The following is a 26,478-nucleotide window of genomic DNA, read 5'->3' on the forward strand; positions in this document are numbered from 1 at the left end:
CTTTATCAGGGTATAGAAGGGTAAAGGGAGGCTTCATGTCAAGAACCCGTGAAGGAGCTCGATTAATGAGATACACTGCTGTAAGAATAGCATCGCCCTAGAAACGGATAGGCACATTGGAGTTAAACATAATGCTTCTAGCCACCTTCAATATGTGCCTATTCTTCCTCTCATCAACCCCATTCTGTTGTGGTGTATAAGGAAAAGTACTCTGGTGAATAATCCCATGATCAAGTAGATAAGAGGCAAGTGGCTTGGTAAAGTATTCTTTCGCATTATCGGATCTGAAGATTTTGATTTTGACCCCAAACTGGGTTAAAATCATCTGATGAAAGATCTAGGTCAGGGCAGGAACCTCATCTCGAGAGCGCATAAGGTAAACCCAAGAAAAACGGGTATAGTCATCAACAAACAGCAAGAAATATCTGTACCCCCCCATAGAAGGGATGTGATACAGGCCCCAAACATCGGTGTGCATAACATAAAAAAAATTACTACTTTTATTACTCAAGGAATAAGATATTCTACAATGCTTTGCAAGCTCACAACTCTCACATCTCAAATTTGATATCTGAACAGACTAAAACAAATTTGGAAGCAAATTCTTCAAAGACCGAAATGATAAATGACCTAACCGATTATGCCAAATCATAACCGAACTAACAGACTGAGAAACAAAAGACTTCCTATCTTCATGATCTTTCCAATGAGAACTCTCTCCAAGCAGATAGATCCCATTCGTCTCACGGCCAGTCCCAATTACCTTCTTTGTCTCCATGTCCTGAAAAATACATCGGTCAGGAAAAAAAGTTACTGAACAATTCTGATGTTTTGTAATACTACTGACTGAAAGCAAGCTAGTATCAAGCTTAGGAACATGCAGAACTGAAGATAAGGAAATGGTATTAGACAACTTGATGTCTCCCTTGCCAGAAATGGGAACAAGGGAACCATCAGCAATTGACACTTTATCTCTATCAAAAGATAAGTGATAGGTAGTGAACAGTGATGGCAAACTAGTCATATGGTCAGATGCACCTGAGTCTATTACCCAACAATGTTCAGTGTTACTTGGAGTTGAAGCATGGTAAGCTAAGGCCCAAGTACCTGAATGAGCACAGTCTGATGTGGAAGGAGCTGATAATGACTGAGATGATTGAGCTGAATTCCCAACTTCCTTTTCCAACTGAGTTAGGGCAGCCCAAACAGCAACTAAGGTGTTTAGGGACGTGCCTTTTGTGCCCGATGAGGATGCAGAATCGGTATTGACAGCCATATGGGCATTACCCCTTTTGTTCCTCAGGTTTGCTGGGACTAGATGAGGGTTCAGCTTCCAACATGTGTCTTTAGTATGCTTAGGTTTCTTGCAATGTTCACACACTAAATCCCGCTTATCTTCCTTCTTTATATCCCTTTCTGTATCACCCCTAGACTTAGGTTTAACTGTTGCCAAGGCTGGTGGGAAGGGCTGATGCTGCATCATAATCTTTCTCCTAGTCTCTTCACTATGCACCAAGGAGTAGGCTTGAGATAAGGTCACACTGTCCCTTGTTAGTATTTGTTGTCTCACAATATCATAGTCAGGATTCAGACCAGCTAGGAATTCAAAAACCCTATTAGTTTCAACTTGCTTTCTATGAGTCTGCGCATAGACTTTCCCACTCAAGTGTTTCTAGGTGGTCAATTTCATGCAACAAAGATTTCAAAGTAGAGAAGTAAACGGAGACTGATTTTTCTCCTTGCTTAAGGTTATTAACCTCACACTTCAATTCATAGGCCCTATCAACATTAAGGGGTTGAGAATAAGTCTCTTTCATGACATCCCAGATTTCCTTGGCTGTTTTTGCCCCACAAATAGTTCCGGCTGATATGTGGCTGCATAGAGTTGCACAACCATGTCATAACCAAATAGTTATCTTGAACCCATTTGGTATACATTTGGTCCTCCTTAGATGGTTCTTTCACATCTCCCAACAGGTAGCTAAGTTTTCCTCTACTCCCAATGGCCATCATGGCCGATTGGACCCATTCTAAGTAGTTGGATCCATCAAACTTCACAATTGTAATCTAAAAGGCATTCTCAGACATGATACCAAAATTGCTAGTCCCAAAAACACCTTCCCCTGATTCTTGAACTCCATTCTTGGTCAAGAATTAGCAATAAAAAACTTTTGAAGCTACTGTAATAGAAAAACAGCACCTAAACAACTAATAACAACCGGCCTAGGTCTTCCAAAAACAAGGAAAAACAGAATTCTGTATGAAACCAGTTCAAATCTGATCTGAAACCAACGACAGTTCTGAATTTTAGGGTTTTCCCTCAAAAACTCTAGAAAGAAAAAAGGTTTTCCAGCCCTACCTCTCAGAATAGACCAAGAAAATTCTTTCAAGGTTATTCTCAAGCAAAAAAAAACTTACTTTATGAAAGAAAATCTCTGGCTGCCACTTTCTGTCTGATGTAGAACCCTAATCTTGGGGATCCGAAGCCTTTTCTAATTCTTCTTGACTACTGGAACTCTCCCAGCCTTCTACAATCTTCTTAGTAGTAGCCGCACACTACCAGTAGCCTCCAAGAATCAGCCAATCCTCCTTCTTTGTTGAAAAACTTCTAAACCTAGGAAATTCTCATGTAGTCAATCTAATTAGACTAACATAAGACCTCCTCTGCAACCAGTTTTAGGTTTTGAACAGAAATTCTGATCGCCACCTTCAGTCTTGATAAAGAAACCGATCTTGGACTCTTTATCTTCCTCTGATTCTTCCTGATTATCAAGAACACAATCCACTCTTTGGATAGCTGCTACAGTCTCTGATAACCTCCAAGAATCAGCCGAAAAAGGGATCCTTTTAATCTTCCAGCCCTAGGCAACTCTCATGTTGTTGGCTGGATCAGACTCACATGAGAAACCCTAATCCTTGCTCAGATACCAAGTAGTCGATCAAGACTACAATCAGTCTTGAATTCGAAAGCAAAAGAAATATTTCAGAAGAAAAGAAGAAGAGAGGGAGAAAAGAAGAAGCACACGAAGGGTTTTTACAAAAGAGAGAGAGGGTCAATCATAATGATCTGCCGACCCACTCTTAATATTTATATATGTTGACTAATTGTAAAAGGGCTAAATTGCCCTTATTGCTTACATGGCAAATAAACTAATAAAAAAGCTGAAATAACAAGCTATAACAACAAACTGAAATAACTACCAACTAACACTGACACAACTAACAAAAAACATATGCTATGCTGCCATACAAACACAGTGGGGACCACAGCAGTGGGGTCCACATCAGTGTTTCTACAAAAATATTGTATACTATATATGTGTTTCAGTCCCCACAACATGTGCCTAATACATTTTTTCTTGGCGTTTGGGCGAGGCACTCCTTGAAAAGCGCCTAGTTGCCTAGGCGTCGCCTTGACAACTATGATTTCAATGTGCCCGGTCTGAAGCCTGAGCCTGAAGCAGTGTAAAATGCTAACTCGGGCCAACCCGAGTTGCACCTGTAATTTCGAGGGCACCTCACTTGGGGGCACTTCTCTAGGCATATGCCTCCCATGCCTTTTAAAACATTTATGTGAGGTTTGGTTAAATTTCAACAATTTTGACTCCTTGGTTAAAGCTAGCTGCACAAGCAATAATTAAATTCTAAGCAACTGAGTAATTTCCTACATGATATTGTAAAACATTAAGGCAATTAACAAAGATATGAAGCATTGGGATTGATGTACTCAACCAGCAGCATATCTAGGCATTTGGTTATACATAAAATAAAACCGAAAATCATGCTATGCATCCAAGGAAATCTTGGAGTAGCTCTAGTGGTTACAAAATCCAGGAGAGATTATATGGTGATGTACAATGACAACTAACCGACAGCATTTGTGGGACGGCCAAGTGGTGCAGGTAAGAACACTCCATGTAAAGCGAAGGGAAGATCAACAAGGATGTCAATCAAGGTAGTAAGAAAAGGCATAAAGGCATATGTGAAGATAATATGAACATCAATGTTGAGTGTTGACTTTGGTCAAACTTACAACTGAATTTGCAAAACAAGTCAGATGGTGGACCAATAAAGCTGGGGAAACTTTTGGGTGCTTGTTAAAAGTTAAAGTCATCCATGAAACATGCATGGGCCGGAGGGTGGGGGTGGAGAAAGGAATCACTATGAAGATTGCATAACCTCTTTCATAAAGTAGAGCTGGTTTCATCTTGAAACAAAGAAAAGTTATTCCCATGAAGATCTTGATACCTGAGTAAGTTCAGCATCTTTTCCAGTTTTCTTATATTTCATGCAACACTCATAAGCCTCAAGTAATTCACGCCCGTAAGCCTGCATTCATAAAAAGTTTCGTAAGGGCCAAACTTTAATTAGGAATATTATACACTAAATATACTATTACTTATAAAAAATGATAAAAAAGCATGCATTCTTTGGTCAATAATAAAAAAGCATGTATTTCATTGAATATTTGAAGATTCCATAAGCAAAAGAGTAGTTGGATTTATTTTAAATACATAGATTATGACTATTATCTTCTCTCATTTAGAGGGAAACGTTCACCAAAGATTGTACACTGATATAAAGGTTGTAAGGTGCTAGCATGCAACAAGGAAGGAGCGTTAAACCTTTGAAATGCAATAAGACAAGTTGGGACCCAATAACACCTTATGCATTGTCTGCCAGAAAATTCTAACTCACCCAAAAATGGTTTTCTTTAAATACTTGAAATAATCCATAAGCAAAATGGGCAATTAAAATTCACAAGTTATGATTATGGGTCTCCTTTTATCTAAAAATCTCCTGAAGGAAAACATAAATCGACGAGTTGGCGCCTACAACATGGGATACAAGAATAGTTCAGGCAGTATACACATCTTACTTCACTAGAAAAAACACAATGTTAGCACAAGGAAAACTTTTATAAAGTAACCAAGACAAGAGTGGCTATTATATTATCAGGAAAAGGTGAACTACCTGAATGAAGGCTGTTTCTTTCATGGTGGTCCCCCCCTTGGTAACCCCATCCTCAACAATTTCATGCAATGGCTCCAACACCTTTAGCATTGCCTCAATGTTATGCTCACCAAAATACAAACGGCTAGCTTCTTCTAGTGCCTCATGCCATGTTTCATGCCACAGTATTGCAACCCGGATCAATTCCTTTGAGACAAGTTGTGCCTGCAAAAAATAAAATTGCAGTCTGACAAATTTTCTCTAATATTTACAAAAAAGAACACATTATTTATTTGATACTCACCTGATCCACAAGTGTTCCACTGTGCTGCCGAACTTTGTCAACCACTTCTTGAGCTGCAGCTCTGCGCAAATTGCTTATTGACTTGCATGCCACAAGAAGGGGATACATAAGAGCCTATGAACAAAGACAGAAACAAACATAAGAAGGGGAACTGAAGACAATCAAGACAGCCAATAACTTTTGATATTTTTTTGGTGGGGGGTAGGGGAGGGTATATTAGTAGACTTGTGGATTTTTGTTTCTCTATGTTTTGGAATTCCATTTACTTCGGTCAATATGTGTGTCATAATAGTGCCCTTTTTGGGTTTATTTAGTTAATTTTAGGTATCAAAGGCTCTAATAGGGATTGGGAGCAGAGTAGGAAGTTTTAAGAGAATATTAGCCACTTTTATAAAGAGTTGGGAATAGTAATTCGTGAATAGTGCTTTCTCTGACAAACAAGGGGGTTTTCTTCATTCTTGCGTATGGCTAACATATTGCCCTTCTTCATTCCCTCTCTTTACATTCATTGTTGAATATCTTTATCTTGATACCAGACTCTACCCACAGACGAGAAGAGGACTTTGTGTTCCCCAGTTGCAAGAAGAAAAACAGAGATTGAAGAGAAAAGAAGAAAAGAGAACAAGAAAGGATGGGCTAAGACAACGGAAAAAAAGTAAGAATAGGAGAGCTTGCCCTTTGGAGCCTTCAAATCAAACATGACAGTCATTCCCAGATAATACAAGGAAGAAGTCTTAAGCAGATTGGCAAGGGAAACAACCTTTTCTTCTTTTCTTAAAAGCAACAACTGATGATTAACTTTATTCTTTTTTTAAGAAAGGTAAAGTATTGTTTGTTTTATTTTATTTTTTGATCAGCAAAGAAGAATTAATTTTATTAATCAGTGAAAAGCCAGAGCCAAATTACAATACAGCCAACATTCCAACAAAGCCAAAAAACTACAGTTGTGCCCAAAACAGCTGCTGCCTATGGACCCCCTGCTTAGCTAACGAATCAGCCATTCCATTTGCAGTCCTTCTGATCCAAGTGAATGAAGCATTGAGTTCCCTTGCCAGACTTTCTATCTCTCTCAGTATGTCTATATATCAAGGGACCATTACACCTTCTAGTAGTCCAAGAGATAACCAGTTTTGGATCCCCTTCTACCTCCAAATTTTGAAAGTTTGGTTGCTTAGTGAGTTTTAGACCTTGTAACAGCGCTAGCAACTCAGCCTTATTGAATCTCCTACCCATAGAAGACCCGAGTACATTGCCAATACTTTCTGTGAACAATCTCTAAATACACCCCCTATGCCTGCCAGTCCGAGGTTTCCTAAAGAGCTCCCATTGAAGTTCAGCTTTGTTTTATTTATTTATTTTTTTTGAAAGGTAAAGTAATAAATTTATTGAATCAGAAAGAACTCAGTGCAATAGAAGAGCAAGCCACAAGTAGCTGCTCAGAATATAAGACATGTTACAGATCCCAAATGGAAATAGACCTAACTAATTCAGGAACATTCAGCTCTTTAAAATCAGGTGTAACTGACACCCAAGAAATCAGCTTGCTGACCGCCTGCTGCATTATCTCCTCCGTGCTCTTAGCTTTGTTGCTGAAGATTCTTCTATTCCTTTCAGACCAAACAACCCACATCACTGCTGCAGGAATAGTTCTCCAAACTAAACTTCCTTTTTTCTTCAAACCTTGGAGATTCCAGCAAAACAGCAGGTCTTTCACTGAATTTGGCATGACCCAATTAAGACCAGCCTCACCTATGAAATGGTACCAGACTTTCGAAGAGATAGGACAATGTAAACACAGATGATCTGTGAACTTAGACAACAAGCCACACAACCCACACATCAGAGAAGGGAGCTGAATGCCCCTTCTGTCCAGGTTGAGTCTTGAGAGACATTTGTTCAGCACCATAGTCCAAACAAGGAATATAGACTTCGACGGAGCACAACACTTCCATACTTGCTGGTAGGGGAACTCAGTAACCCCCATACTACTAAGCTTCAAAGTAAGGGATTTGACTGAGAAACAGCCATCCTTACTCCAGGACCAGCTCCATTCATCTTCACCTGCAATGTCTATCGTCTGCTCCTGTAAAATCTGCAGAAGTTGCATCACACCTTCTATTTCCCAATCAAATAATTCTCTTCTGAACTGAGGGTTCCAGATCATTGAGTTGTTAGAAATCACATAAGACTCTGCCACTGATATTTCTTGATTAACTATACATTGGAACAGATGGGGAAGCACCTTAGCTAAAGGTCTGTCCATGCACCAGGGATCTTTCCAGAATTTCAGTCTATTTCCACTTCCCACCTTAAACCTCACTCCCTCATACATCACAGGAAGAGATTTTAGAATCCCTTTCCAAATCGAACAACCCCATGTTGTGTTCGGATCCTGAGTCTTCTAGTTACCCCAATCCACACCAAATTTTGTTGCAATTACGGACCTCCACCAAAATTCCAACACCATTTACTCAATAAAGCCAAATTAACCACCTTTAAACTTCTAAGACCTAATCCACCCTCTGCCTTAGGAAGATAAACATGATCCTAATTCACAAGGTACATCTTCCCTTCTTCCCACCCTCTCCAGAGAAAATCTCTCTGCATTTTCTCAAGTTTCTTTGCAATTTTAGATGGCATAGGAAACATGGACATGAAGTAGGTAGGGAGGTTGGCAAGGGTACTCTTGATAAGGATCACTCTCCCTCCTATGGACAGATATTTTGCCTTCCAGGAGGCCATTTTTTTCTCCTCTCTCAATTACTGGATCCCATAAGGCAGAAGAATAACATTTGGCACCAAGTGGGAGGCCAAGGTATTTACCCGCAGATAATCCACTTGGCAGGCCATCAGCCTAGCAAAAGAATCAAGATTAGGAACGGGACCCACTGGGATTATCTTACTTTTATGAAGATTAACTTTTAGGCCTGATACAACTTCGAATCAGCAAAGAATACCAAGTAGAACATCCACCTGGTCAGAAGAAGTATCAAGGAAAGAGAGAGTATCGTCAGCAAACTGCAATAGATTGACATTTTCCGCTTCTGGTGCAATTGCAAAACCATCCCACAAGCCATTAGCTGCTGCCTTTAAGGAGAATTGGGTCAGGATTTCTGATATACAGATAAAGAGCAGAGGAGAGAGTGGGTCCCCCTGTCTAAGACGCCTCGAACTATCAAAAAACCCCACTGACTGGCCAATGATCAGCACAGAGAATTTGGGAGAAGAAACACATACTTTTATTCAATTTCTCCATTTCTGTCCAAAATTCATTTTCTGAAGTACCTGTTCCAGATACCTCCAGTTTACATGGTCATATGCTTTTTCTATATCCAGCTTTACAACCAGTCCCGGGGAGCCCTCCCTTAATCTTGAGTCAATAAGCTCATTTGCAATCAAGACAGAATCGAGCATTTGTTTCTCCGGAACAAAGGCAAACTGATTTTTAGAAATAACACTACTTAGCACTAGTTTCATTCTCACTGCTAACACCTTTCTGAGAATCTTGTAGAAGCTGTTTAAAAGGCTGATGGGCCTAAAGTCCCTGATATTTGTGGCCCCTTCCACTTTAGGGATCAAGGAGATGAAGGTAGCATTAAGACTTCTGTGTAAAGATGCATTTCTGTGAAAGTCATGGAACACCTTTAACAGATCAGACTTAATGAAATGCCAACATTTAATATAAAACTAGTTAGGCAAACCATCCGACCCAGGAGATTTGTCCCCTTCTAGACTCCAGATTGCTGATTTGATTTCTTCTTCTGAAAAAGGTCTCTCAAGGAACATCTTCTGATCTGAACTCAGCTTCTTGAAGGGTAATTCTAGTGGAAAAGGTCTCTTTCTGATCTGAACTCAGCTTCTTGAAGGGTAATTCTAGTGGAAAAGGTCTCTTATCCCATTTTTCTTTATATAGATTTTTGTAGAAAGAGGTAGCTACTGATTTGATTTCAGCCACTGATTCCCCTACTTTATCCTCCCATTCCAGCTTTCTGATTGAAGACACTCTCATACGAGCATTTGCCATTTTATGAAAGAAATGAGAGTTTCTATCACCTAGACTTAGCCAGGTTATCTTAGCTCTCTGTCTCCATTTAATCTCTCCTTTCACAGTCACCTTATCAAATTTAGTTTTAGCCTGAATTCTCCTCACCCTCAATTCTTCCGATATTGGACCTCCCTCTTCTTCCTTATTGTTAAGATGTGCCGAATAGGGGTAGTTTAGTCTTCTTCTGTTTATTAAGTAAGTTGCTTATGTGGCAGTGTTATTAGAGTTACTCTGCCCCACACTTAAGTAAGGGCATTTCTGTCTTTGTAAACATTATTAGAATCTAATATAGATTAAGGGGGTCGACTGGATGGGTTAACCATCAGATTTTCGACAGACCCTTCTTCTTCTTCTCTTCTTCTTCTCTTCTTCTTCTTCTTCTTCTTCTTCTCTTCTTCCTGTTCGGACTACTGTAGCAGCAGTCAAAACATGGTATCAGAGCCATGCTCCTGACCTAAGTCAGTTGGTAAAGCACCTCAGCATTGTTCATGACTCTTCACCTTCGTTTCTGGTTAGTCGATGGAGAGAACTGGTTCGCCCTAGGTCAGAAACATTACAGCTTGTCTCTCTGCTGCACATAACCTTTTTCAACAAGGAAAGTGACTTCAGCAGTGAATGGTTGATTGATATTCTCAAAGGAAGGTCGGTTCTCTCTTCTTCTAGTGTCACTTATATTTCTGGGTAAAAACCCTACAAGAAGCTGTTAGTACTGAATAGAACCTAGAGAACTAGGTTCATTGTTGCCCTAGGAAGGGCTGTGTGTGCAGTAGCCAAATGGTGTAGGGCTGCTGTAAGTTGTTGAATGGTGTTAGGGCTGCTGTAAGTGGCCGAGTGGTGTAAGGTAGAATGCAGTGACCTTGCCGAACTCCTTGTGGTTGTGTAATGCCCTCTTAAATGTGTTAAACAAGTCTGAACTGGGTGCAGCAGATTTGGCTGTGTTGTGGTGCTTGAGTGGTTGTAAGAGGGCCTCTACTTGTGATTAGTGAATGGTAAACTGATGCTTATGTGAGATGTAAGTGTGTGAAGTCAGCAGTAGTGTGAATAAGAACAAGTGTGTGAAGTCAGCAGTGGTGTTTAGAGGCTGCAATAGGTGCTGAAATATCAAACTGTGAACAACATCAATCAGCTTGTAGCTGAGAAGTAAAGTTAGAGACAACTGTGAAAGAGTACAATGGCAGCAATAGAAGATGGCTACAATGATCAGAAACCTAGTGTAGTAATTTCCTCCGACTACCTAGGGGTACAAATGACCTCAATTAAGTTAAATGGGGAGAACTATGTTCTATGGGCTAAATCAGTGGAAGTTTTTCTCAAGGCAAAGAAGAAAGTAAAGCATGTTAGATATTTGGGTACAAATGACTCTCCAGGGCTTGATGATTGGGAACAAGAAGATGCTCAAATCATGACTTGGCTGTGGAATAATATGGAACCCAAAATCAGTGCCAACTTCATGTTCCTTGATATGGCAAAGGATATATGGGAGCATGCTAAGAAGCTATATTCTGAACAAGATAACACAACAAGAGTATATCAGCTGTATCAGTAGTACTTTGATTTACAACAAGGAACCAAAACACTAGAAGAGTACTATGCCTGCATGAAGAATATAAGGAATGAACTCAATGTCTATCATCCCCTTACTCCGGATATTCAAGTTCAGCAATAGCAAAGGGAGCAGCTAGATGTTACAAGATTTTTAGTGGGGCTGAAGTCGGAATATGAACCAGTTAGAGCTCAAATATTGGGGGGCTCTACTCTTCCTACACTTGAGGAAGTATTCTCAAGATTTCGTAGAATCTCTTTGGGCCAGACAGAGAACCCCACACAGTATGATAGATCAGCACTTGTGACAACTAGAGGTGGTGGACATAGTACAAGAGGGGGAGGTCATTCCAGAGGGGGCCGTGGCAATTCCATGATTGGTCGGGGTGGCCGTGACTCAGGGGGAGGCCGTGGCAGAGAAAAAAATAACTCTACAAGGAAGTGTACTTATTGTGGTAGGGATGGACACACAGTGAATTTCTGTTATGACCTACATGGCCCTCCCTCTAAATGGGCTAATCATGCTGTAGCAGGCGAGGTTGCTATTAGTGACAGTAAACTAGCAGACCTAACACCTTCCACATCTACATCTACTTCTGGGAGGGAGATGGTGAGTGTTCCGTGTGATGAGTACGAATGGTTCCTTCAAACTACTTCATAGCATACCACTGCCACATATGCCCAATTAGGTATCACTTGCATGTCATCTAAAACTCCTTCCTGGATTATTGACTCTAGAACCTCAGATCATATGACCGGGACTCCAGGTGTGTTCTCTTCTCTTTCTGAAACCTCCACATCACAAACTGTTACACTTGCCAATGGGTCCTCATCTCCCATCTGTGGTGTTGGTAATGTTGACTTGGCTTCTGTCCCCTTATCATCTGTTTTATACGTACCTAAGTTTCCATTCAATCTTATATCTGTTAGTAAAATAACCAAAGCTCTTAACTGTTCTGTTACCTTCTTTCCTTCCACTTGTGTTTTTCAGGATTTCAAGACGGGGAAGAAGATTGGTGGGGGGCATGAAGCTGGTGGATTGTATTACCTTGATGGCGATGGATCTTCAATTGTCCTTCAGTCCAAGAGTTGAGAGTTGTATGTTGAGTCCTTTTTCTTTGGTTCATTCAGATGTTTGGGGTCCAATCAAAATAGTCTTACAATGGGTACACGTATTTTGTCTCCTTTATTGATGATTGTTCAAGAATGACATGGATTTACTTAATGAAAGAAAGAAGTGAATTATTTTCCATTTTTAAAAAATTCCATGCTGAAATACGCACACAATTTGGTGTTCCAATCAAAGTTCTCCGTTCAGATAATGGTTGTGAATACTTTCTTACTGCATTTCAACAGTATTTAGAACAACATGGCATTATTCATCAAATTTCGTGTGCTTTCACCCCTCAACAAAATGGGGTGGCTGAACGGAAGAATCGTCATCTTCTTGAAATTGCTCGGTCTATGCTTCACCACATGCATGCTCCTAAACGGTTTTGGAGTGATGCTGTACTCACTGCATGTTTTCTCATTAATCGGATGCCCTCTTTTATTCTTCATGGTCGGTCCCCCTTCTCCATCTTGTTTCCCACTTTATCTCCGTTTCCATTAACTCCTCGTGTCTTTGGTTGTGTGTGCTTTGTTCATAATCTCTTGAAATTGCTCGGTCTATGCTTCACCACATGCATGTTCCTAAATGGTTTTGGAGTGATGCTGTACTCATTGCAAGTTTTCTCATTAATCGGATGCCCTCTTTTATTCTTCATGGTCGGTCCCCCTTCTCCATCTTGTTTCCCACTTTATCTCCGTTTCCATTAACTCCTCGTGTCTTTGGTTGTGTGTGCTTTGTTCATAATCTGAGTCCTGGAATAGACAAGCTAGATGCACGCTCAATTAAATGTGTCTTGCTTGGCTACTCTCGGACTCAAAAAGGGTACAAGTGTTATAATCCCATTGCCCGAAAGTGCTATGTCTGCCTTGATGTCACCTTTTTTGAGTCTGTCCCCTTCTTCTCCAGTCATGAAGCACCCTTGTCCTCACCCTTGCCTCCTCTTCCTCTTCCTGTCAGTGATTCAGTTCCAGAGGGTGTTGTTGGAGTAGACTTATCTCCTCATCCAGTGCATGTCACCACTGAATGACCACCGATCCGACAAGTGTATACACATCGAACGACACTGGCCCCTCCTCCTGCTTCTACCTCATCTGCGGATCCTCTCATGGCTCCTATTGTTGAACCTTCAAATCTTGACCTACCCATTGCCTTACGAAAAGGTAAGCGTAGTTCTACACTCCATCCCATCACCAATTTTGTTTCATTATCTTGTCTTTCTGCCTCACATCGCCAGTTTGTTTCACTTTTGCCTTTTATTTCTCTACCTAACAATGTTCAAGAAGCTCTTAGTTCACCTGGATGGCGGCAGGCGATGGAGGAGGAACTTTCTGCTCTTCAACATACTCAAACGTGGGAATTTACTACTCTCCCACCTGGGAAGCATGTTGTGGGCTGTAAATAGGTGTATACTGTGAAATACTTGCTAGATGGTAGTGTGGAGCGTCTGAAGGCCAGACTTGTTGCTAAAGGTTACTCACAGTTGTATGGTGTGGACTACATGGAGACATTCTCTCTGATGGCTAAAATTGGTTCCGTTCGTGTCTTAATTTCCTTGGCAGTTATGTATGATTGGCCTCTCCTTCAACTTGACATAAAGAATGCCTTCCTCCATGGTGATCTAGTGGAGGAGGTATATATATGGAGCAACCACCTAGGTTTGTTGCTCACGGGGAGGGTGGTAAAGTGTGTAGGCTGAAGAAAGCAATTTATGGGTTGAAGCAATCTCCGCGTGCTTGGTTTGGGAAGTTCAACGAAGTGGTGAAGAGTTTTGGAATGAAGCAATGCCAGGTTGATCACTTAGTGTTCAGCTATGACTCAGAAGCTGGGAAGATTTTATTAGTAGTCTATGTGGATGATATTGTCATCACTGGTAGTGATAAATTGGGGATTGGCAAATTAAAGGTATTTCTGCAAAATCATTTTCAAACAAAGGACCTTGGAACATTAAAGTATTTCTTGGGAATAGAGGTTGTCAGGTCAAAACAAGGTGTGAATCTGTGCCAAAGGAAATATGTCATTGATCTATTGGAAGAAACAGGATGTTAGGTGCAAAACCGACTGAGACCCCTATGGAACCAAATGTTAAGTTGAGCAGTGATACAGGAGAAGTATTTGAAGATCCTGGAAGGTATAAATGACTAGTGGGAAAGCTGAACTATTTGACTATCACGAGACCCGACATCTCCTTTGCAGTCAGTGTGGTGAGCCAATTCATGCAGAATCCTTGTATACCTCTCTGGGATGCAGTCCTTAGAATTGTGAGGTATCTGAAAGGAGCTCCAGGCCATGGGCTATTATATAAACCAGGAGGAAAACTTGAAGTAGTTGGGTATATAGATGCAGACTGGGCAGTCTTAGTGAGTGACAGAAGATCTACTATAGGCTATTGCACATTTCTGGGAGGAAATCTTGTGACATGGAAGAGTAAAAAGCAGACAGTTGTAGCCAGAAGCAGTGTTGAAGCCGAATATAGGGCCATGGCTCACACTACCTGTGAATTAGTGTGGCTGAGGAATCTCCTACAAGAAATTGGGTTTCACATGGATAAACCTATGAAATTGTACTGTGACAACCAAGCTGCACTACATATCTCATCCAATCCTATCTTTCATGAGAGAACAAAGCACATAGAGGTTGACTGCCACTTTGTGAGAGAAGGTTCTTGCCAGAGAGATAAATACAGAACATGTGGGCTCCAATAACCAGTGGGCAGATTTGTTTACAAAAGCTCTAAGCTCAGGGAAAGTGAACTATCTATGTAACAAGCTGGGATTATATGACAAATATTCTCCAGCTTGAGGGGGAGTGTTAGGATGTGCCAAATAGGGGTAGTTTAGTCTTCTTCTGTTTATTAAGTAACTTGCTTATGTGGCAGTGTTATTACAGTTACTCTGCGCCACACTTAAGTAGGGCATTTCTGTCTTTGTAAACATTATTAGAATCTAATATAGATTAAGGGGGTCGACTAGATGGGTTAACCATCAGATTTTCGACAGACCCTTCTTCTTCTTTTCTTCTTCTTCTTCTTCTTCTTCTCCTCTTCCTGTTCGGACTACTGTAGCAGCAGCCGAAACACTTATCTATTTCTGAAATTGTTTTCAAGTAATTATTTTTCTCAGCTTCAAAATCTGAACCTTTTTCTGCCTTCCAATTCTTGACCCTTTCCTTAATTGCTCCCAACTTCTTCGCAAGGATAAAAGAGCTAGTCCCCTCCACTTGGAGATCATTCCACACTGATTTCAACAGAGATAAAAAACCATCTTCTTCAAACCAGGAGTTGTTAAATTTGAAAGGAGTCTTTACCTTTTCCCTATTCCCACAAACAAGCTGAATTGGAGTATGATCTGAAACTGGTCTAGGGAGGGCCAGCTGTTTAAAATCTGGGTAGATTTCCTCCCAATTTGAGGAAACAAGAAATCTGTCCAGCCTTAGCAGTGAAGGAATTTCTTGATTATTTGTCCAGGTAAACTGAGCTCCTATTAAAGGAAGATTCAGCAGCTCAAGATTATTAATAAATTCAGCAAACAAGCTCATCTCCCTTGATCTTCTATTTCCTGAATTCCTTTCCTCTGAAGATAGGGTAGCATTGAAATCACCACCTATTACACACGGATCATGTCAGCCAATTCTGCCCAGAAATTTGTGTGCAACCCAGCAACTGAAGGTCCATAGACATTAACTATCTGAAATTGCTTTCCATCCACAGATTCCAGAATCACTGAAATTGAAAATTGCCCAACTTTGAAGGAAACCAGCTTACAGATCAGAGGATTCCAGAGAGTCAATAGGCCCCCCGCAGTACCCCTAGCTGCTTTTTCCCTCCATCTAACTTGGCCCACCCCCCCCCCCCCCAAACACTCCTCACTACTTCTGCCTCCGCCACTTCAAATTTAGTTTCTTGCAGTAACACTATTTGTGACTTTGATCTTTTAATTGCATCACTCACCAACAATCTTCTTCTTCCCGACCCTAGACCCCTTTCATTCCAAGACAGAATTTTTAAATCCATAAAAAATAGGTGCAAATACAGAAATCCACTCCTCCCTGCAACTACTTATGGCTCCTCGAAGATCCCCCACTATTCCCCGCCTTATCATTTAGCCCCAAAGTCAATCTCAGTAATTCTCTGTTTCTTTTTGACTGCACCCCCCCTCTTTTCCTAGCCGCCAGTTTACCTCTTTCAGCCATAATCCATTGCTCCACTTCTTCTAGATATTTTACTGTCTCCGATTTCATACCTTCCAAAGAGATCCCTAGAAATTTACCCAACCCCAAGAGCTTCGGTGTAACCCAGGAGTAAGATGATGACAGAGCTTCCTCCGGCTTTCCTATTTTATTTGGTTGCTGAAAAGTTGGTAACCCTCCCACCCTTGAACTTTCAATAGAAGCAATAGTTTCCCTTTCAATCGCATCCGGACACAAAGGGATAAGTTTCTTATCTCCGTCTTCTGAGTTCACCACAACCGCAACCAGCGTCACTTCCATTATCTCTTCATTCAGCCTTGATAGTGCAAGGTCTTGACTCTTAGTCTGAATCATCGAAGACCCTTGGAGGGTTGGCAGCAGTCCCCCTTGAGGAAGAAAAGCATTGACATCATCCCCCACACTTCTACTCTCCATCTCAGTTTGGCCGTCAGCAGGGCCTTCTGAGAAAGACCGGAAGCCCCAATCAAGCACAGGACCAAGGTTGAACCGGATAGAATCTGACTGAGCAGGTAAAGGGCTAGGGGGATCAGGGCTGATCTCCCGAAGTGTTCTTCACTCTCATTTGGGTCAGATGGGTATTCGGGTGGACCGCCTGGGTTCTCTTTTCACCTACCTGCATCCCAACCTTCGCATCCGTCTGATCTTTCTCCCCTAAAGTTATCCTTGAATCCTTACTTACCACCTGTCGGCCCGAAGATTCCCCTTGTAATTTTGTCAGACATATTTTGATTAGCTCTTTCAGCTTCTTTACCTCTATCCCTCCTTTTCCCCCATAGTTTAAGATTTGAAAGTTTTCCTCGGCCTTCGTTCCCTCTTCTACATCCTAGTTGTCCAAATGCAAAGGGATTGGATGGCCCTCCTCATTACTATTGATTGGATGGTCCTCATTACCGCCAATCTCAAGGTTAGGAACAGCTCCCGCCAAAACCCGTGGAGTTCGCTGGAATTGATAGGACTAGTCTTTGCTACCCACTTGACTGGTATAGTTCTCTCCTTCCAGCACCGGCGTCCTTGAGATTTCCGACCCAGGATCACCCCTATGGTAGGATTCGTCTTTTCCCGGATTATCTTGTCTCCATCTTCTAGTTGAAGGCAATCCGGCCAGATTCTTACTGTGTATAGAACTTCACCCGCCGCAATTTTCACCTTCTCCAGGATGGGGCTCCCACCACGCACTTGCATATGGACCCACTCGCAAGTAGCCAACTCTGTCGGCGCATCATCAGTTGCAATGAAACGCTCACACAGGTCCCCAATGGAATGGATCACATTTGGGCACCACAAAAGTAGCAGTAAGCCGTAGACCATGATCCAGATCGAATCGGCGCCATCTCTTCCATCTCCGACTCTGGATAGAAACAACCTGCACTTGCTCCCTACCAATCCAAGAGCAGATTTCTTCTCATTCAGCACCATTATGTTTACACTAATTGTTCTCTATCTTCATTTTTTTCTTGAAACAGTTTCCCTGATTTTAGTCCTGCACTAATGGAAATTGTATTATTTGATTTTTGGTCAAATTGCACTAATTTGTTAGTATCTTTTGATTTTTGGTGCTTTGGTTTTTTCCTTTTTGGTCGAGGTGTTGTCTTTGTGTATAAATGTTGTACACTTTCTTTCAAAGAATACAATTAGAGACAATAAGATCACCATATTTAACTCATTACCAAGAACATAATGATTATGATATTTAACCTATGACTAGATTAGATCTCACCCAATTAACATCTAGACTCTACTAATTAATGATTACATTATTTAACCCGTACTTGGAACCAGACCAGACTATAACCCAAAGGACAAAATCACAAATATACCCCTGATATTCTACTTTGAGAGCTTTCTGTTCTCCATAAACTTTGAGAATCTAGTTGAAATTAATTCATTTGCTGATTTCTATTGAAGTGCCTAGAGAGGGCCTGGGGTTTTGGGCCCCAAAGATGCCTGGAATTAACTTGTTTGCTGGTTGCTTTCAGTCCCTGCATCAATAGGGGTGGATCATTTCTAACCTGGCCAGGCCCACCATGTGTGTGTGTGTGTGTGCATGCTATTCTATATTGTTAGAAATTATATAGCTGGCAGGACAGAATATGCAGTATTGATTTTATGCCATTATGTAGGAGGTAAAATTGTAATTACATATTCTTTTATATCTTTAATAAAAGGACAGCACAGAGGAGTAATGGTTCTCTCAATCTCCCTCTGCATGAACCCTATTTCTCTCATTTTCGTTGTTCTTCTTCTCTCTACTTCTACCTTCAATTCCCTTTATTCCAGATCTGATTTTCTCTTGTTTTCTTTATTTATAAAGTCTATTTCAGGCTAAATACATATACTTTATAAATTATAACATTATATTTTATAAAAGTATAACAAAAAATATTATGCATTTAACATAATCTATCTAAAGTTGTAGACCCAGAAACATGGGCCCAGGTTTATATTTCAGGCCTGGGCCCAGCTTGGCCCATGATCACCATCCCTACCTATGAACTTGATCAAAACTATCAAAGTATTCCAAAGGATAATCCTATGAGAAACTAGATAAGGAATCCAAAGGAAACCATTTAAAGCAAACCTGTGGATGTGCTCGTCCAATGCGCACCAAAAGTGATTGTATCAATTCCCTCACAGCATGGTTATTTGAGTGTATCCTTGCAATTATTTGAGGTAAAACAACAAGCCATGTGTCAATATTAACATGTGCAAAGCCTTTTTGCAATGCCATTTGAACTTCAGAAGTTGCTCCATGGTTGAACCATAATGTGAGAAGTCGTAGAATATCCTATATAAAACAAACAAAACATACAAAACTGTAAGAAATGACACACATTAGAACATCCAATAAATGTGTCTAGAAAATGGAACATGAAAAATGAGACTGATGTAATGGAGAAGACATATACACCAAAATGCCACTGTTCCCAACTTTCCATGCCACACACTCCATTATCTAGGATAAATCCTTTGACACACACATGTACGCATGCATGTTTATTTATTGGGCACACACATACAGATACAGAGACACAGGATGCCATTTTGAACCATTTGGCACCCCATATTTGCACATAATCCACTTTTAACATCCAAACTGACACCCTGTATGGAGTATTAATTGGAGTTTTTTATTGGAAATAGTTCAACTTCATTAATGATTACAATCAGTGATTACACATCTGCTACCTAGTCACTTCCCCTAATGGTTACAATCAGTGATTAGACATTTGTCCCCTAATATGCTGACCCTATTTATCACTTGTTTGGCCATTGCATCGTCTAGTGTTTTAAAAGTTAAACATGCAACAAAAGCACAAGGGCTTCCAAACACCCCAAGTGCAAGGTGCAAGTCAAAACACATAACCAAACAAATCAAGGAGCAATTTTTGAAAAAAAAAAGATAAAATAAAATAAAAACTTGATAAAGAATAATGTGAACTAGTCCTCAAATTCCCATAAGGGCAATAGATAAAGGCCGACTAGAAATCGACCCTCAAATTCTCACAAGGGAATTAGATAAGGATGGCCATCCCTCCCTTTTTTGTTACTAATAGAAATCCCATATTTCATCTTTCAAAAAAATTGCATAAGGATGACTTCTGTAATATAAGAGCAAGACTCCCAGGCTTGTTCTTAGCTTACTGAGCCTAAATGCAAGGAAGCCTAGTGAGCAAGCCAACAGAGTGAATGGTGTTAGTGAGCATAGTGAAACACTGACATAGGTGCAAGTGTAAGTGTGTAACAATCTAATCAAGTGAGTGCAGCTTGTGGAGCTCCTAACTTGTTTTTCTTTCACTTTATCTAGGACCTCAAGCTTAAGGCAATTTGCCAAAGTGCCTCTTGCCTTCTTCAAGTATTCATCAGTTGAAGGCTATGAAACTCCTTTCAACTTGAATGTGTTTCACACTTTTTCTGAGATGGATCACTTCAGGAAGCTAGTGCTTCACGTTTTAGCCATGTCTTGTGTTCTTGTTAAAAAGTTCACATACCATTACTAGTGTATAGGGCTATAAGCAATGGATATAAGGCTATTTAAACATTAGTGGACCATGCGTCTATCAGTCTTTTTTTTTTTTTTGGTTGGAAACGGTAACTTCATTAAAGAAATATCAAGATACAACCGTTCAACCCCTAATATAGGGTGTTGAGCCCAGGGTAACTTTTCATTATAACACTGCACAGAAGAAATTCTCCCTCACAGTCCCTTGTTTGGCTAAGGTATCAGCTAGTCCATTAGCTGACCTTCTTGTCCACTTGAAACAAGCACCAATCTCCCTTATTATGCCAAGGGTTTACATGATCAACTGCTTATGTGTCTAGACTCCGAAATAACCTGACTGCAACCATACAATTAGCAATTTAGGAGTCTCCTATCTCAAATTTGTGTAACCCCAACTGTTTGGTATATCTTACACCTTGAAGCAAAGTCATCACTTCTTCTCTCAACAAGTATCCCACTCCTATTGGCCCTGAAAACATAGCAAAAATTCTGCCAACTCCATTTCAGAAAACTCCACCTATACCCGAAGGGCCTGGATTACCTCTAGAATTCCCATCAAAGTTCAACTCCATCCTTTGTTGTGTTGGTGGGGAGCAAAGTTCCTGTACAATGGGTTTTAGGGAAGTGGTAGCTGCCACCTCTCCCCAATTCCTGTAGATGTCCTCAATTAAGAAGTCCCTTGAACGATTCAATTGATTTCAACTAGTGAATAGTCATTATGGTTTGCGTGGTAGCTGCCACCTCTCCCCAAACATTGTGTGAAAGGCAAATATTTGGACTTTTTCTTTGCAACACATCCAAACTATTGATTTACGTCTATGCCTAGGTGTTTCTAAAACACTTGTAGTAGCTAAATTTTTTTTTTTTTTTTTTGACTTTCAAACTCACGAAAAGGTAGTTCCCACTTCCCTAGCCAAATATTAATCAGTTTTGCCATGATCCTTGACTAATGTTTAACCATCCCGTCACCACCCAAGAATTCCCTCCAACACATGGCTGAATGGTTTGAATAAATGGTTTAATCCATGATTTATCTATCATGAATAAATGCATCTCAATTCTGTAGATCAAATTTGGAAGAGCATTCTTCAATATTAAAGAGAGGACTCTATTTAGCTATTATCTTGTAAGGAGGAATCCCTACAAATCTGATTGGTTTGAACTCTCTAGGGTATGGAATTAGAGCTATGAAGATTGCATTCATTTTTTTATTTATTCTCCCCATTCCATAGAACTCTTTAAATACATCCAACAATTCATAAAAGTCATGCTAAAAAACCAAAAAAAAAAAAAACCTGAGACTGGGGGATCCGGGATTTTGACATATCAAGTTTGGGCAATTTGATACCCTTTTCTAAGAATCTGGAAGAGGGTAAAAGGGCAGCCCAAATGCCAATGCATGAGGCTCCTGCCAATGCAAGGTGTCTGGGGAGGGACAAATGTACGTAGTCTTACCCATGCACATACAGAGAGGCTGTTCCAAGATTTAAACCTTGGCCACCAAAGTTGCAATGGAGCAAATCCAACCGTTGCTATTGTAAATGGCGTTGAAATGTTCCACAGATATTTGCTCAATCTCTTCTTCATTCTCAAAGACCTTTCCATTTATTACCAATATAGATCTGATTCCTCTTCTTCCTACCATTTGCCAACCAGTGGAAATATCCAGATTTCCCATCTCCCTCCTTTATCTATTTGCATCTTGACTTTTGATCTCTTCTCCTTTTAATATCAAATTTAATTCATCCTTCAACTCTCTTGTCTTTCAACATTCTTATTATGATAATTTGTCCTGTCTCTTCTTTACTTTCCATTCCCTCTATTTTCATTTCTATCAAAGCTTTTTCCTCCTATACTCTCCCCCAAATCTCTTAGTTCCACTACATTAGCCTTCCTTTCAAGATTTACATTTTTTTTTTGTAGAACCTATGTCCTTTCTGCCTTCCTTCTACTCTTATCTTCCTCCCACCACCTCTTGACACTACTAACAAAGGAATGATGTTTTAACCACATTTTCTCAAACCTAAAAGGTGACAGCCTATATAGCAATTTTTCTTCAGCCAGATGGATTGGACAGTGATCCAAAATAGTTCTAGGCAAGACTTTACATATCACCTGTGGCAAATGCTCTTCCCAATTAATTGTAAAACAGAATTTGTGCATCTTTAAGAAAAATGGGTTACTCTTTAAATTAGACCATGTGAAAGAGGCCCCTAGCATGAGAAATTCCTTGAGCTCACAAGAATTTTTTAAGAGATTGAACTTCCTACTAGTAATGATGTGCTGGCTGGGATTAGTAAATTCATAAGCATACCTGGTAATATTAAATCCCCTGAAATACATCATGAATCCTCCCACAAGTCTTGAATATAAAAAAGCTGCTCCCAGACAAATCCATCCTTCTTTTTAAACTTCTTATCAGCTCTCCAATGTTTTCAAGTACATCCTTGTCCCACATAATTAACCTACCTCCTGAGAGTGCGTAAAATGGTGGCAATGCCAAACCTAGACCATATACTTCCACTTGTGGTTTGATTCTTTTCCTTGTGCCATTCAAACCTATGATGTTCCAATCTCTAATGTTTAGAAAGTTCTCCCTCGTTGTTAATTCCATCCTTATCATAATTGTCAAGGCGACACCTAATCAGGCACCTAGGCGACTAGGGGACTTTTAAAGGTCGCCTTGCCTAACGCCAATATGGTTTTCATATTACCTATATGTATTGTATCATTTTTTTGAATGCCCATATATATTTATATCCTTTTATTGGTTGCTTTTATTTTATTAACATAAAATAAAATGGTTTTCATATTACTAACTTTTTTAGTAAGATAATTCTTCTTTTATTGGAACTATGAGAAGAGAAGACCAACAACTGCAACTCAGAAGAGAAGACAGAAAAGACTGATGAGTGAGAAGAGAAGACAGAGAAGACCGACCAAGTCATCCGGGACCTCCAGGACGACTTCTTCTTTAAGTCGTCCTGTGCTCCTGTATTTTTTTTTTACGCTTTTTAAGAAATATTGTTGGAAACAAAACAGGGGCTCCACCGCCTCCTCTTCCTTCTTCAAATGGTCCTATTACTCTTTTATTTTCTTAGTTTTTTTAAATACTTTTGGGAACAAAACTTAGGCTCCATTTCTTCAGCTTCTGCAACAGGGCTGCGCCTCAACTTTCTAAATTTTTTCCTGTATTTTTGCACTATTTAAATGATGTATTTGTGATGCCATTTTTATGTTTTTATATGAAATTTCTAGTTAGTTATTCATTTGAATAGTTTTATTGATAATAGGTAGTATACTGGTATGTTGGTTAGTATAGCTTAGGAGAAGAAGGGATCTTTAGATTTTATGCTTTCAGATTCCATCGCCTAGGCACCTGGGCACCCTGTGGTCGCCTAGGCAAGCCAAGGAGCCTTGAAAACTATGCTTTTGACCCAATTCTGTGTTCATCCTAGTATACACCTTTAAACTTTCTGGTGACTTTACCTCCGCCTGCATTTTCGCTCCAACTGTCACTGGATCTTTTGACTGATTCCCACTCTGATTTGCTCTGTTATAGCTCCTAGGACTTGGGTGACCATCCAAAGAAATAAGATGGGCATTCTCCGACCAAACTCACATATCCCTGTTAAGCACCCATTACAAGTAATAGAAGCGCAGGTTACTCTTTACATTGATGGCAATAATGTTTTAATGTACATTAAAAGGATACTAGCCAACTGTCGATACTCTTCATGCTTGTCTTGAAAATATCAACCTACATCACACTAAATCTTAATTATATGCTATGGTATAGCATGAGATCCTTAACAAATTGGCTTTTCTCAGACTTGATGTCTTGATCCTGCATTTTTCATGCTTGACAGCCCAAGATTTTACTTTCTTTTTTTTGATAATTGAAGAACAATTTTATTAGCAAAATATGAAGATTGTTACAAGTATCCCGAGCAGAGGCATGAGGTGTGACCTCTCCTTATAGAGTGAAGTTTACACCAAGACACTAGAAGGATCAACATTACAAAACAGCCCAGAATAGATGCTTTCTATTGAATCCCTTGTTTGGCAAGATTATCAGCCAATGCATTTTCCAACCTGGCCACCCAATGTAAGTTAATATTTATGTTCCTTGTTAACCACTGAGTCCCGTTCTGCAAACCACCCCACAACAACTCTAGAGTCTCCTTCAATCAGTAGATTTTCCACACCAAGTTGATCTGCAATCTGAATACCTAGTATAGCTGCTAATAATTCAGCCTTATTAGAGTCTCCTAACTCCACTAATAATTCAGCTCAACATTTTACTATTATACCAAACAATGTCCGCTATTACATATCCATTGATGCATATCAATATTTTATTTCGATTATATATGATGAATGGAATTAAATATAGCTGTTACAACCACCAGTAGACTAGAACCAGTAAATAAGTTCAATGGCAACTAGTAAAAGGAATCCATAGAAAATGTTCTGAAAGCTAAGAAAAAAACTCAATATGTTCTCTTAATCAAGACAATTCAAAGAATAATTAAACATTATACTAAATAGTTGGGATTAACGTTGAGTTGAGTCGAGCCAATTATTATTATTATCACATTGCAACCCTTTACAATAGAAGGTTATTTAATTCCATGAACTATAGCCCATAAATAAAGCATAATCATGAGCCATGCAGTATACAGCCTCCTCCAATAAAGTATATAAGTAATCGCTGAAACTTTTAGGTCTTTTAGGGAGGCAAAGATATACTATAAACAAGATGTGTACAACAGGCTATGTAACCCAATCAAGAGTGAACATGTCCTTCATCCTTACAAGTAACTAGTACAGCACACTCCTACGTTCAGTCTTGATTGGGTAATGTAACGTGCTATACATGCCATATTTGTAGCAGATCCAAAGTGCTTTTAGGGAGCAAGTAACTCATAGGAAAAATGCACAGCATATTCATGCATTCAATTGCTGGCATTCTCAGTTCCAGTTAAGACAAATTGGACAGCCTCAGCCTAAGCGAAGTTACAAATTTGAACATGCTCCTAAACCAGGCAAAACAGATACCTGTAGGCTGTCATCCACTCCTTTAGCAGTGGCAGCACATGCTATAGAATGAAAGTATCCAGTAACAGCTGCTACAACATATTGTCCTGCAATAGCAGGGAATCCTCTTAAAGTATAGTGAGACATCACTGCTGTATTGAACAGTGCCCATGTGTGCCATGCCTTCGCCCAATCTTTTGCACACTGAGTGGCATTACTAAATGCCATAAGGATTTCTGAACATCAAGATATTCTATAATTAGAAAGAAATGCATGCGAAGGGAAAAAAAGAATCAAGACTAATGGAAACCAAAGTGTTGATTACCCTGTATAGAATCGTCATCTAGTCCAGGAGAAAGTGCCCACTGCCAAGTTCCAAGCTTTAGATAGACACGTGCAACCAGAGGAACACCTGGACTTGAAGCACTAATTAACCCATTTGCAGTTCCTGTTGGAATGTTTGCTGCATTAGAAAGTTCTACAGCAAGGTCCTGTGACAGGCAGATTGTGATGATGCATCAAATGTACATTGTCAATGAAAAACCAGAAAAAAAAAAGTCAGCAGAAAGTGGAATTTTACATGTTTTAGAAGAGAAGAAATGCATTGCATACCTGCAACCTTGCAAAAGCTTCCTTTCTCTTAGAATCCTCCCCAAGAGACCACTGGTATTTCAAGTATGCCAACATGACTTGAGGCGGTCCATGGTAAGATGAATTTTGTGGACAAATTTCAGGGTCATACTGAACATTTAAACAAAATAATGAGAACTCAAGCAAAAAGTAGGAGCTAACACCAACATCTGAATGCAACATTTTGTGTGTAAGTAGATATGTCCTATACTCCTTACCTGTAGGAGTTTAACTAAAGTTGATCGAGCCTGACTTATCCGGCCGCTTTTTCGGCAAAGAGAAGAAAATTTTAACCAAGTTTCAATGTCCTCTGTAGGAGGGAGCACAAGTGCTCGAACTGCTAAAAGTGCTTGCCAAACCTGTACAGTTTAAATATGAGAAGGAATTGAAGGAAAGACCAGAATGCTGATGCAGAAGGTGCAAGATGCAGCTGAGAGAACTTATTTAGCAAGGCAAAACTATTAGGAAAAAAAAAAAAAAAAAACAAGGCCAACCATGTAGTCACAAAGATGCATATATTAATCAGCTGAGTATTAAGATTGCCTATTCAATCTGTTCATATGCAACTATAGCAGTTGACAATGACAAGCATGCACAAATCACAACTACAATTACTCTGCTTCCACAATAAGATACTTGACTTGGTT

General features: G+C 39.9%; 1 protein-coding gene across 2 annotated transcripts in view; it reads right to left on the minus strand.

Moving 5' to 3' along the window:
- Positions 1-26,478, minus strand: part of TOR (target of rapamycin) — a 140,732-nt gene that overhangs the window by 15,811 nt on the left and 98,443 nt on the right. For both annotated transcript variants that reach the window (XM_088945163.1, XM_088945162.1), the window contains exons 39-46: positions 26,050-26,190; positions 25,814-25,942; positions 25,527-25,692; positions 25,223-25,437; positions 18,740-18,946; positions 5,258-5,371; positions 4,975-5,178; positions 4,249-4,329 (exon numbers count right to left, since the gene is read on the minus strand). In XM_088945163.1, coding sequence (XP_088801289.1) covers positions 4,249-4,329; positions 4,975-5,178; positions 5,258-5,371; positions 18,740-18,946; positions 25,223-25,437; positions 25,527-25,692; positions 25,814-25,942; positions 26,050-26,190 — 1,257 coding nt within the window. The remainder of the gene's footprint in view (positions 1-4,248; positions 4,330-4,974; positions 5,179-5,257; positions 5,372-18,739; positions 18,947-25,222; positions 25,438-25,526; positions 25,693-25,813; positions 25,943-26,049; positions 26,191-26,478) is intronic.

Source organism: Nelumbo lutea, chromosome 5, assembly GCF_056320005.1.
Source record: "Nelumbo lutea isolate HS-2025 chromosome 5, American lotus-T2T, whole genome shotgun sequence".
NCBI lineage: Eukaryota > Viridiplantae > Streptophyta > Magnoliopsida > Proteales > Nelumbonaceae > Nelumbo > Nelumbo lutea.